The sequence below is a fragment of the Aedes aegypti genome, chromosome 3 (genome assembly GCF_002204515.2).
Source record: "Aedes aegypti strain LVP_AGWG chromosome 3, AaegL5.0 Primary Assembly, whole genome shotgun sequence".
Classification (NCBI taxonomy): domain Eukaryota; kingdom Metazoa; phylum Arthropoda; class Insecta; order Diptera; family Culicidae; genus Aedes; species Aedes aegypti.
The window spans coordinates 302,073,572-302,087,130 of record NC_035109.1 but is presented as its reverse complement, the minus strand read 5'-3'; the positions used below and the strand labels follow the sequence as shown (position 1 = coordinate 302,087,130).

General features: G+C 39.1%; 1 protein-coding gene across 4 annotated transcripts in view; it reads left to right on the top strand.

Annotated features, from left to right (window-relative positions):
- Window positions 1-12,279, top strand: part of LOC5570163 (long-chain fatty acid transport protein 4) — a 75,149-nt gene extending 62,870 nt beyond the window's left edge. For 3 of the 4 annotated variants that reach the window (XM_021849027.1, XM_021849029.1, XM_021849028.1), the window contains exons 7-12: window positions 816-1,017; window positions 1,086-1,278; window positions 3,070-3,148; window positions 3,245-3,514; window positions 11,510-11,600; window positions 11,665-12,279. In XM_021849027.1, coding sequence (XP_021704719.1) covers window positions 816-1,017; window positions 1,086-1,278; window positions 3,070-3,148; window positions 3,245-3,514; window positions 11,510-11,600; window positions 11,665-11,973 — 1,144 coding nt within the window. In that variant the 3' untranslated portion in view covers window positions 11,974-12,279. The remainder of the gene's footprint in view (window positions 1-815; window positions 1,018-1,085; window positions 1,279-3,069; window positions 3,149-3,244; window positions 3,515-11,509; window positions 11,601-11,664) is intronic. The other variant, XM_021849026.1, reaches the window with a different exon arrangement.
- Window positions 12,280-13,559: the final 1,280 nt, after the last annotated feature.

Sequence of the window (13,559 nt, the reverse complement as noted above, 5' to 3'; positions counted from 1 at the left end):
AGAAGTTTTTTGAAAAATTTTGCTACGAATCTGTTGGAAATAATAAAAAAATGTATGAAATCATAAGTTTTCTTGAAAAAAAAAATAGTTTAAGCAATATATTTATTCATGTGAATACTTGAATACTTGAAAAGTTGAGTCAAATTCAAAGAAAGAATTTATTGGTGGAATAAAACACTGATTGATTTTGTTACATTTTTTCACACCAGTAGGTGAATTCCGGCGAACAATTTATTCGAAGAGAAGAAATTTTCTTACATTACGCACCAGCAAGAAAATTTTCTTTTCTTCGAAATACGCGCCGGAATTCACCTACAGGTTACATTTTTGCCATTCATCTGAAGAAAACTTGGCCATGCCGAAACTCATTGAAGGTTAAGCCTTATTTAGACAAAAAAATCCCGCTTTGTAAGTCTGAGAAATTTTTTTAGTAATATTGTCTATTTTTACATTTTTTTTCGGACATTATACGAGTTGAAGTTAATGTATGGATTTCTTTAGTGAATTCTCATAGGGGAAATCATAATCACCAGACACCTCGAGAAGGGTATCCTAATAAAACATGAGAAAACAGAATGCATTGAAAATGCTGCTTTATGCTGAAGCAGAATTATTTGGATTATTCAGAAAACAAATCGAATTTTGGCAATCAAATTTCCAAGATATTGACGTATTTTGTATCAAGTTTTTTTGCAACGTTCATTTGGACTCTATTTGGATTCTTTATCAATAAATCACGTTTGCTAAGCAAATCATTGCATTCCAACAAATGTACACGTCCAACATTAATAATCCCATCGTTTTCATTCTTCCAGATTCATCATGATGGGAACTGGTTGCTACTACATGCTGTCCCTCCGGGACGACGACATCATTTACAACTCATTGCCACTGTACCATTCTGCAGGCGGAATGGTCGGCATGGGAAGTGTCCTCCTGTGTGGATTAACCGCGGCTCTTCGGAAAAAGTTTTCCGCCTCCAACTTCTTCCCGGACTGCATCAAGTACAACTGCACGGTAGGTGTCACCTGATTAACTAGCTGTGTTGCGAAGTGTCATCGAATATTTCGTTTTTCTCGCCAAAGGTTGCCCAATATATCGGGGAAATCTGTCGATTCGTGTTGACTACTCCACCCCGACCGACCGATGGCCAACACAAGGTCCGAATGATGTTTGGCAATGGATTGCGACCGCAAATCTGGACCCAATTCGTGTCACGCTTCAACATCAACCAAATTTGCGAGTTTTATGGATCTACCGAGGGAAATTCGAATCTGAGTGAGTAGTGGGTGTTATTTTTTGTTGGTGCGATTACAACGTTTAGGGGAGACTGGGTAGACTTGATCCTCTGGGAGACTTGATTGCAACCTATTTTATCGGAATTTGAAAGTTTGTTTTCGGCCATTTATGTAATTAATGGACAGCCCCTTGGCAAAATTAGATTTTCGTCGACATGGTCCATCATTCTGTTTAAAATTACTTTCAGCTAGAATCTTTAGCAGTATTGTTATCTGGTTTTTAAATTGGCACAATTTTGGAATTTTCCATTTTTGTCGAAACCACATTATATTTTGATATACCGTCAAACGGGGCTTCTTTTGACATTCTTTCCACATTCTTTAACTCTTAGAATTATGGATAGATGTTGATAATTTTTGCCTATATTTAAGTTGTATATGTACGTAACAAATGTGCAAAATATGAGGCAAATCCATCAAGAAATAACAAAAATGCTTGAATAGCAAAAAAAATGTTTCCTTCAAGACAAAAAAGGGGCTACTTTGGACATTTTCACAATTTGCTAATGAAATGATTTTTCCTTATAACTTTCAAACTGATTCAATAAATTGTCGTCCACTGTGATGTTATGGAACGTTTTTCATTAATAAACTTAATGTAGAAAAATGCAAAGCTAGAATCAATTACACATGTAACAAATTCCAACGAAACATGCCATTCACTATTCTCAGTTTGCAGTATTTTTATTTTCAACTTCCTTAAGTACTTAAATTTTCAACTTCCTCTTACATGGAACTATCAGTTATGAATGCTCGATTTTCAAGTTGACATAAACGAACGACGTAACTACTAGGTACTGCGATGATAAATGAGTAATGTACAATTTTTTTTCTATTCTTACTGTTATATGAACGATATGTTGAAGGATCACATTAATACCGGTAACTAATTTAATACCAGTAAGTAATTTTCATTAAAAACGCAATCTATGAAGTAAAGTTTAGCAAGATCGTAAAGAAGTAAGTTTGCTTTTGTAATATGCTTTAAGCTTCTTAGCAATTTAGAGCTGGCTTAAGAGTAGTTTAATTTAGGCATTTGAAGAATGCAACTGTTCTGTACTACGAATTCATGTAAAATATGACGAAAAATAGTTTTTTAGAGATTATGTTGTGAATTTGGCATTGGTACGTATTGAAATATATGTGTTTTATGTCTATTCACTTTTACAAACATTTATTTTATTTTAGTTTTTAATTGTAAAATACACAAACCAAAACATTAAAATAAAATAAAAGTCCCAAAAATAAGACCTTTGATCAATTATTTCAATAAAACAACAATTTTAAGCAAAACAAATCACAAGATTTTCATGAAACATGACGATTCCATAGTTTTGTGATGCACCCAATAAGTTTCCAAGACATGGGTGAAATTCAAACAATGTTTGTATAGCCAATAATTTATACCTTGTGAATATTTATTCGGGCTTTTTTGAAATGTTTTCATGTTTATCCTGTTATTGTTGATGTTGTTCCAAGAAAAAATCATGCCTAGTGGTAGAGCATATATTGGTTAATAAAAGTGCTGAAGACACAAAATTGCTCAGATTAATATTTACGCTGCTAATAAATACAAAAGGTGAGTGTCCAAAGTAGCCCCGTCCGACGGTACTTGCAGAGTTACGGCTGCATTGAGAAACGAAAGTAAAGTTTCCCCAGTTTCTCCTAATGTTTTGGAGCAGCGATAGAAGCAAAAGTACCTACGGATTTGTTCTGATGTTGATTGATGACTTGTTTGTATTTTCTTGCGTGTTTCTGCCTTCAATTGCAGTGAATCTGGACAACACGGTTGGAGCAGTTGGTTTCGTTCCCGCCTTTGCGAGGACATTCTACCCGGTGACGTTGGTGAGGTAGGAGAAAAGCGCCCTCTGTCCCCAGCGATGGAGAAACATTCCAGATGAATAACAAATTATGATTTTCCTTTTTCTTTTGTGATTTTGTGATAGATGCGAAGAGGAAACGGGCGAAATCATTCGGGATCCTGATGGGTTCTGCATTCGTTGCAAACCAGGTGAACCGGGGGTGTTTGTTGGGAAGATCAATCTGAAGAATGCTCTCAGCTCGTTCGTGGGCTACGCTGATAAGAAAGCTTCCGAGAAGAAGGTACTGAGAGACGTTTTCACAAAGGGGGACATGTTCTTCAACTCGGGCGATATTCTGGTGGCGGATTTGTTCGGATACTATTACTTCAAGGATCGGACTGGAGATACTTTCAGGTGAGATAGTCAATTGATTGAAGCTTCTAGGATTTACATGCATTATCGCAGATTTTTGTTTTTATAATAGGTAACTACGTTTATTTGCCTGGTCATAATTCACTTGGTCTTTTTGGAAGAGGTAATTTTGTTAAAGACCTTCTTTATCTTCTTTCTGATATTATTTGTCAATTGAAATAGAGGAAGTTTTTCAGTGTAGTATTATTATCGATGTCGATGTAGCTTTCAAACTAAAATTTAGATACGTGAACCATGGTCTTTGATCAGACCCGGGTCTAGCCAAAGGCTACTTTCCATCTACCTTCTTTATGCTTTGAAGGATGTAGCGTATCATCATCTACCTCTACCTAGGTCTCTACTGAATATTATTTTTGCAATATTTTGTTCCGACATTCCAACTAAGTGAGCAGCCCACTGAAGTTTGTCGTATTTCATAAGTGTAATAATAATTGCTTCTTTATACACTTGATTTTCACTCACTTATTTGGGTAGCATTAACAGATAACACTGAATCAACATTTTCACGCCACAATCTCGGTTCGTGGCCGCATCTCTCCATCCTCGGTTCTGCACCAAGCTCGCCAAATCGATACGCACTTGATCCACCCACCTAGCTCGCTGCTCTCCACGCCTTCTTGTTCCAACCGGATCCAAAGCAAACACCATCTTTGTAGGGTTGTTGTCCGGCATTCTTGCACCATGCCCTGCTCATCGTAGCCTTCCAGCTTTGGCTACATTCTGGATACTGGCACATAACATATGTGGAACTCGAGCTCAAAAAATGGCTCCCACTTTAACATTTGCATGCTGGTATAAGGACAACGAAATGTCAAAAGAGTTATACCACCAATACATCAATCAACATTGTATTGAAATGAACCAAAGATAACATCAGTGTTGTGAAAAACTCAATTTCTCATAACTCACTCTTCAGATTTTTCCTGCGTGAGCTGTCAATCACGCAGCTCAGCAGTCAAAAAGTCATGGATGAGTTGGCTCACTTTTTTGACTCATTGTCTCGTATTTCTACAGTTAACTCACACATTGCAATAATTTCTTGTTAGTGTGGTAAAATTATAGTAATCCTTTCTAACGTAAACAACAAAATTTGGGTTTCACGAGTTTTTGACGGGTTTTGCGACTGAAGCATTTTTTACGGTTTGAGTTGATTGAGTGATTTTTCATCAAAATCTCAAGCGTGAGATTTGCGAAGCAGATCTCTTATGATTTTGTTCTCACGGGAGAGCGTATTGATTGAGATTTAAAGATACGTGTGTGAGTCTAACAACACTGGATAACATATATCTAAAGTGGCAACGAAGGGAATGACAATAACTATTTATGGTATAACTTATGAATTGGATCTCCATCACTCGTACCCAAGATTATTGAATCAATGTATAAGGTATTTATGTCGTTTCTAGCATATTGTATGTTTAGGTAAATGAATGGAAGGATTTTGTAAAGCAAAAGCCTTTTCACGTAATGAAACATGAAGTGTTTTGATAGGAAATAATATTTTCGCAACGATCACATTCTGTGACAATGAAACATGAATATTGAATAATATGATAGAATACATTTACATTTTATGAAACAATAATTTTGTTTTATCTTCAGACATTGATTCCCAACCTTGTCGACTGTCCCCCGATCTTAATGTATGTAATCTTTGCAGCAACTGGTCTAGTGCTCGAATCATATGGTTTTTTTTTACTATTAGAAACGACAGTTCGAAGTCTTCTATACTAGATATACCACTTGGCAGTAGCTGGAAGTGGGTACAACTTTTAAACTCACTTTCACTTATAAGTTCTACATATGTTATGTGATACTGGGTTCGCCGTAGAGTTGAGCGAGCTCGTGGTTCATCTTTCGCCACCACACACCGTTTTCCTGCACACCGCCAAAGATCGTCCCGAGCACCCGACATTTAAAGACTCCAAGAGCTTGCAAGTCCGCCTCGAGCATCGTCCACGTTTCATGCCCGTAGAGAACTACCGGCTTTATGAGCGTTTTATACATGATACATTTGGTGCGGGTGTGAATTTTTTTTGACCGCAGCTTCTTGTGGGGGCCATAAAAGGCCCAACTTCCACTGATGATGCGCTTCCGTATTGTATCACTGCTACCTAGGCGAGCCCTGTTGCGCCCGGTCCCACCAACTAGCATGTATTTTGTCTTGGTCGCATTCACCACCAGTCCAACATTTGATGCCTCGCGTTTCAGGCGGGTGTACAGGTCTGCCACCTGTTCGGATGACTATGTCTATATCATCTGCGAAGCAAACAAATTGACTGCGTCTCGTAAATATCGTACCCCGGCTGTCAAGCCCCACTCTCCGCATATCACCTTCTAGCGCAATATTGAACAACAGGCATGAAAGTCCATCACCTTGTCGTAGTCCGCGGCGGGATCCAAACGAACTGGAATGTTCGGTTGAAACCTTCACAAATTTTGCACACCTTCCTTCGTCGCTTTTATCAGTCTCGTGAGCTTCCCGGGAAAACTGTTCTCGTCCTTGATTTTCCATAGCTCTACGCGGTCGATACTATCGTATACCGCCTTGAAGTCGATGAAAAGGTAATGCGTTGGGACTTGGTATTCACGACATTTGCCGTGCAGTAAAAATGTGGTCCGTTGTCAATCGGCCGTCAACAAAGATGGCTTGATAACTTCTCACGAAATTGTTTAGTACAGGTGACAGACGACGGAAGATGATCTGGGATAATACTTTGGCCTGCAAAGAATGGTGATCGCTCGAAAATTCTCAAAATCTAACTTGTCGCTTTTCTTGTAGATGGGGTATATTACCCCTTTTTTCCACTTCTCAGGTAGCTGTTCTGTTTCCCAAATTGTGCCTATCAGCTGGTGCAGACAAATGGCCAGCCTCTCTGGGCCCATCTTTATGAGTACAGTTCCAATACCATCCTTACCAGCAGCTTTATTGTACTTGAGCTGGTGAATGGAATCCTTAACCTCAATCAAAGTGGGGGCTGATTGGTTTCAATCACCCGCAGTTCTGACGAAGGCATTTCCTCCGTTGTCCCGTCCTTCATTGCCTGTGCTCTCAGCGCCAATAAGGTGTTCGTCGAAGTGTTGCTTCCACCTTTCGAACACCTCACGCTCGTCCGTCAAAATGCTCACATCCTTATTTCTTTAATTTCGAAGCCGTTGCGTGATGCGTTGAGCTTCCAATAGAACTTACGTGTTTCTTGAGACCGACATAGCACTTGCATCTCCTCCAACTCCGTCTCCTCCAGGCGGCGTTTTCTGTTGCCGCTTCCGTCTTCAACGTTCCACGTTCTGCTGATTTCCCGGCCGCGCTACATTCTTCTCCAGAATCCGTCTGCATTTCTCGTCGAACCAATCGTTCCGTCGACTCTGTCTCACGTACCCGACGTTGCTCTCAGCTGCTTCCACTGCTCTCCAGCAGTACTCAAGAGGGGCTTCATTCAGTTCACCTTCTTCCGGTAAGGCAGCCTCAAGGTGCTGCGCGCATGCAGTTGCGACATCCGGTTGCTTAAGCCGCTCTAGGTCATACCGGGGCGACCGTCGGTACCGTACGTTGTTTACGACGGAGAGTTTTGGGCGAAGTTTAACCATCACCAGATAGTGGTCAGAGTTGATGTTAGCGCCACGATAGGTCCTGATGTCGATAATGTCGGATAAGTGCCGTCCATCGATTAGAACGTGGTCGATTTGTGATTCTGTCTGGAAGTAGGTGCTATGAATGGCCATATTCTTGGAGGCGGCGAAATCAATTAGCCAATTGCTAGTGGTAGAAGGATTGTATCGGAAATAAGTAATGTTTAATAGTTGAAATAAATTATAAAAAAGTTTAATAGTCCAAATAAATTATAAAAAGTTCGCACAACACTTTCTCGTACATTTTTTCCTTACCAAACAGTATTGCTTGTTTTCCATGAATAGCATTTGAAATAAAAAACAAATATGAAAAATGGCAAGAACTGTACAGAGATTTTTGAAAAATTTTCAATTAATTACGCAGTGCACAATTTTGTTTGTCCCGAGTACCTGAATACCACAACTTGTTAGTTTTGCAAGAATTTACTACCGTTTTCAACAATACTATAGCACGTCAGGTATTTGAGATATTGGTTGTTAGAACTTTAGTTATAGTCAACTTGCATGCAAGTTTACCAGCTTGATGGTTGAATTATTTCCTTAATTTATTACACGAGCTAGCTAACATATGCTAAAGAATACCAATCAACGAAGTTTATAATGCTTCCGATATTGGGAGGTTACATTTTCATGGATTGAAAAACTATCGTATTCAGCCATATGAATAAGTTTGTTCGAGTAACGAGTTTGTTCGGAAATTGCAAACATGTTAACAAACTTGCAAACTTGATCACATCGATATTCAATAGTGATATTCCTGCCAAAACATGTCTCACCTGAAAATTTTAGTCCATTTTTGCATGCTCGGTACATGCACTAACCAAAATATCAATTAACTGTAACGTATATTTTGAATCAAAATTAGTAAAATAACTATTTGATACATGTTTGATGACCTTTAGCTCAAAATTTAAATGTAGGGGTAGGGCGGTATTGGATTTAGCAGCTCCAAATTTACTAAAGATACATAGGGTAGGTGTACCAGTTATGGCCATAGTGGTTCCCTATTTCGCCATACGTGATATTTTGAATGCCTTCACATTTTGAAAAATCTTTTGTGTTTTAGCAGTAAAATGAAGGATAAATCTTGATGTTAAAACATTCAAAAAGATTAAAAATGTAAAAGTTATCAAAATTTTGCATATGACCAAATAGGGAACCACTATGGCCATAACTGGTACACTTTCCCTAATTTGATTTTTGGGTCACGCGAAAATCTTGATTTTCTTACGTTTTGTTATGCTAACATATTCTTAACCATGATTTTCATCATATGGCGATATAGTGTTATGAAAAAATATTTTATATGCTTCTTATTACAATTTCAAGGATAAGTGGAATTTTAATGGTAGTTTCATCCTACATATTCTACAAACCTCCAGGATCTTATCGTAATGGAAATTTCCTTGATTTCCCTGGGCATAGAGTATAATCGTACCTGCCACACGATATACGAATGCGAAAATGGCAACTTTGACAAAGAAAGCTCTCAGTTAATAACTGTAGAAGTGCTCATTGAAACACTACGCTGAGTAGCCGGCTCTGTCCCAGTGGGGACGTTAATGGCAAGAAGAAGAATTCTACAAACCTAGATAACTCTAAGAAGAAAAAAAAATTAAATCATTTAAAACATAACCTCTGAACGTTAAGAGTAAACAATCGGAAGAAAAAAACATTGTTTATGGCCGTGTTAGAAAGATCGATGAAATTGTGTTGCGTCATTATGACCAGTTCTGGTTTTTCAAAGATAGGGTTTCTTGTATTTCTTACTGGAATTTTGAAATTTTGGTTACTTGGTATATACATTGAGTATTCAGTTTTTGTGACTTGTTGTCAAAAACGAAGGATTAATAAGTGAATAAATATATTAAACATAAGAGAGCCCAGATAGCCGTAGCGGTAAACGCGCAGCTATTCAGCATGTCCATGCTGAGGGTCGTGGATTCGAATCCCGCTGGTCGAGGATCTTTTCGTAAAGGAAATTTTCTCGATTCCCAGGGCATAGAGTATCTTCGTACCTGCCACACGATATACATATGCAAAAAAGGTCAATCGGCAAAGAAAGCCCTCAGTTAATAACTGTGGAAGTGCTCAGAAGAACACTTATCTGAGAAGCAGGCTTTGTCCCTGTAAAGACGTAACGCCAGAAAGAAGAAGAAGAAGATTAAACATAACTTCTGACACGCATTTTTTTATAATTTTGTGCATAAAAAATCTGTTTACTTTAAAGTATAAAATCGCTAAAAGTTCGATTTGGTCATATTTCATTTTGAAAATGTCTGCACTTTTCCGTTTATAATAATCGAAAATAAACACTTACTAACTTACTGGACTATCTTAAACTTTATATTATAGAAATCTGAAAAATAAGGCTAGGAAATCTAGCTCCTTAAATGCCTAAAAATATGAACGATACAGTCCTTTACCTTCAGGCTGTCGCGTTTTCGTACTTTGTTCAATAGTTGAGCAATTCTCACTGAAACCAGGTAGCCATCGGCACACATCCAATTCTATACCACTGGTCGCTAGTACATGCTCAAACGAGAGGGTGATTGTTTCGGTTTTCTCAAATTGGTTTGACTCCTCCTACGCCAGCTAGCTAAACAGTTTGCGAAAAATCCCATTTTTGATAAAGCATAGGTTTTTTCACGTGATATGTGTTATATTTCTCTTGGAATACATAGCAAACTTAAAGGCATCGTATAGAAGAAGGATGGAGCTTTCATTTGAAATTTAAAAATAAAAATTGGAGGCTATTTTCATTTTGGCCGCCATTTTGAATTTCGTCAGAAGAAATGTATTTTCACCTATTGCGTAGCACGCGTTTTGAATTCTGAGATCACCATCAGAAAGCTGAGAAAAAACTGCGTAAGATCAGCTGAAATAAAAAACTAAATGAACAATGGTATTTACCCTATAAAATGAACGATTTTCTAAATCATGTTCTACGATTTTGACGTATATGGCAAGTGCAATCGATGTTGCTAGTCCTGATCTTGAATATAAGCCGGGGCATCTTTCGGGTACAAAATACGCATTATACAAAAAAAAACCTTTTTAACAACCTGCTTTTATAACTAATTAAGCTTCGAAGTGCCATCTTTCTAAGTGGTCAGGCTCCTGAGATATCGGCGAATCAAAAGCCCCATGGTCACTAGCGCCGCCTGGTGGCAAACTCACGAATTATGATAGCCATTGAGCTACTGAACATCTTTGCCGAAGATGCCATCGTTCCAAAGTGGTCAGGTTCCCAAGATATTTGCAAAACAAAACATTAATGCACACTACAGGCACTTTGGAACCGAGGGATGTTTATATTGGATTCAGGAATGCTGTCCCTCGATGGCGCCCACACCCGGTCATTTTGCACATTGTGCGGCTGCTGCAGCACGAACAGTTTCTCGTCCGAAAAAACAAACTCCTGACCAGCGTGCCGAGAGAGGATCCTCTTAGCTCGATCCAACCGCTTTTTGCTGGTAGCCTCCGAAACGCCATGGACCTTACGTTTTTTGTAAGGCCTGAAACCAAGGTCCTTGATGAGTATGGTGTGAGCGGTTCCAATGGAAACGTTGAGATCTGCAGCCGTTTTCCGGATTGAGCGGTTCTTTTTGCGCCGAATTCGCTCCCTCACGATCTTGATGACCCGTGGCGTCCTCGCTGAACGCGGCCGACCGGATCTCGCACGGTCATTGGTCGAGGACGTCTCCCGGTATCGCCTGATGGTCGTGTAGACAAAGTTCCGCTTGACCCCATGCGATTTCAGCAGCCGGAATATATCGCCGGGTCGCTCACCGTTCAAAAAACGCTTAATTACGAAGTTCCGATACTTTTTCATCGCGCGTAACAAACGAACAACAACCAACAGAATGTCAACACCGCGCACATTCGGTAGCGTATGAATGAAGCTAAAGCTGACACCAATACCAATGCAGAATATGTACATGGCGCATACCTACGCAATGATGAAAACTTGTATTCGAACTTATTGAACACCGTGTAGAGCCTGATGGCGGAATTCCGTATCTGAATGACCACTGCATGTCAGCAGTGCTTGATCTCCTAAGCAAGTTGCTGTCGAAGATGGTTTTTCTATATTCAATGTAGATCGCGATGTATTTCATGTTGAACATTAAAAACCAAGGGTGTTGTACAAAGTACAACGCGCGGCTACTCGTGTAACAAACATTCGTGCGACAACCGAAAGGGTAAAGGCCTGTTTTACTGCCCTTCATAGAGATCAATATCGTCTGTAAAGACATAATGTGTCCGAGTGATTTAAAATTGGTTTCATCAATTACTTTGACACGTTTTTTTTTAAATGTTGCCTATTTCTATTCACAATTGCAGGTGGCGAGGAGAGAATGTTGCAACGTCCGAGGTGGAAGGCGTGATTACGAACATCGTTGGACTGAAAGACTGCGCCGTCTACGGAGTTGATGTATGTTTACGAGTTAATTCCACTCAATCGTACAAACAATAAATACACGTATTATAATTCATAGATCCCCGGAACGGAAGGTAAAGCCGGAATGGCCGCCATTGTCGACACCGAGGGAAAACTAGACCTGGAGCAGCTGGGTGCAGGCATCCGTGGAAGCTTACCTCCGTATGCTCGACCTCTGTTCATCCGAGTTCTTTCAGAGGTCCCGATGACAACGACCTTTAAGCTAAAGAAACGTGATCTGCAGATCGACGGGTACGACATCAACAAGATCAAAGATCCAATCTATTTCCTACAACCGAACGGAAGTTACACTCGGTTTAGTGCCGAAGAGTTCGCGATAGTGAGCAGTGGCAAGGGCAAGTTCTAGAGCTGCTGGAGAAGCCGAATGTTAGTCAAAATTGAATAGCCAAAAGACGAACGAGTTCACCAATCAATTCCAATCGACTGAGTAGTAAGGTTTTAATGAGCAATTTTTAATTTGTCGAGTTAGTGATTAAGAGTGTTTTTGTTTCCAACGTGGAGTTTTTATCTGTAGGTTTTTCTTTGAAATCTCATTTCTTGTAAGATGATTGTTACATTTGCCATACAAGTAAAACTCCGAGATATTTGTATTCTATAGTTTCTATTTCTAAGTACAATTTTGAATAAACGTGAAGAGAGTGCAAAAGCTGTAGTTGACAGAAAACCTTAAATTAGCGAGAAATTTCACATCAAAGCATCTATTAAAATCATCAGTCCCCCCAGCTACGCGTGTAGCATATGGCCCATACTATTTGCATGTGCAATCGCCAATTCCGCAAATCAGTTGTTCTTTTTCCGTGTTGTACCAGTCGCTAATGTTTGTGTTAATTTATACATCACTTCGGTTCGGAATATAGTTATATTCCACGCCCACACCTTCTACCATTGAACCGACTGGATCTATTTTGATTGGATGCCGATTATTCATTTTGAATAAATGCTGCAGATGGAAAGGAGTAAAAAAAAACAGTGCGAGAATATTTTGCTTAAATCTCAATTTTGGCTTCATTTGAAAACACAGAGCGATATCCAGCTTTGCTAAAACTCGAAATAAATGATTCCATTTTCGGACCATCCATGTGTTTGTATGTGAACGTGTGACGACGAATGCTGTTTGGATGACGTTCTGTTATGCAAATTTTGCTCATTGTCACCAGTGCAAATAATGCAAATAGTCGTCGCATGATGATTGATTGATTTAATTTCATTATACAAATTGGCTGATGTGCCATGATGTTTGGCGGGTATGAACAAAAGCATTTCAAACGATTTTTGATTAGAGCTCTGTTTTAAGTGGATCACTTGGATTGGACCCAAACAATTAAATTTCATCAAGGAGAAGGGATGTTTGTTTGATGAATATTTCGCTGGTTCTTCCACATTAATCCAATGAGAACTTCCTTTGCTAAACATCCCATTTCCCCACTATCAGAACTTTTTAAACATCCATTTCACGATTTTTGTAACAAACCGTCAAATTCAAACTGACTATCGTTGCTATTTCTGTGTCAAGTACAGCCAACCAAGCAAGACCACTTCACTTGAAATTGCTTCCAGATAGGTGCCGAAAATCTCATTTCACTGAATCTGGACTGTCACTACCAGGCATCAGCTTCGCTGCTGATAGAAACACCCTGCATCTTTGTACAGCTGAAGATATGTGTGTAAATCCGAAGAAAACTGATACGGTTCGATCGATGTACTTGTCATTTCTATTCACAGCCTTTATCAGCTTGAAAATCTTTAAACGATGGATCGAATTGATTGGAAATCTTTCGGAACGTGAGTGTCCAAAAACAGAGGTGAGGGTAGCTGTGAAATTTTTGCAAATCTGACCTACAGTTGTGTTCAGAATAATAGTAGTGAAAGCCGATTTTCATACAAAATGCTCAACTTTGGCATGCTGTAACTTTGTTTCCATAAGTGCAATCG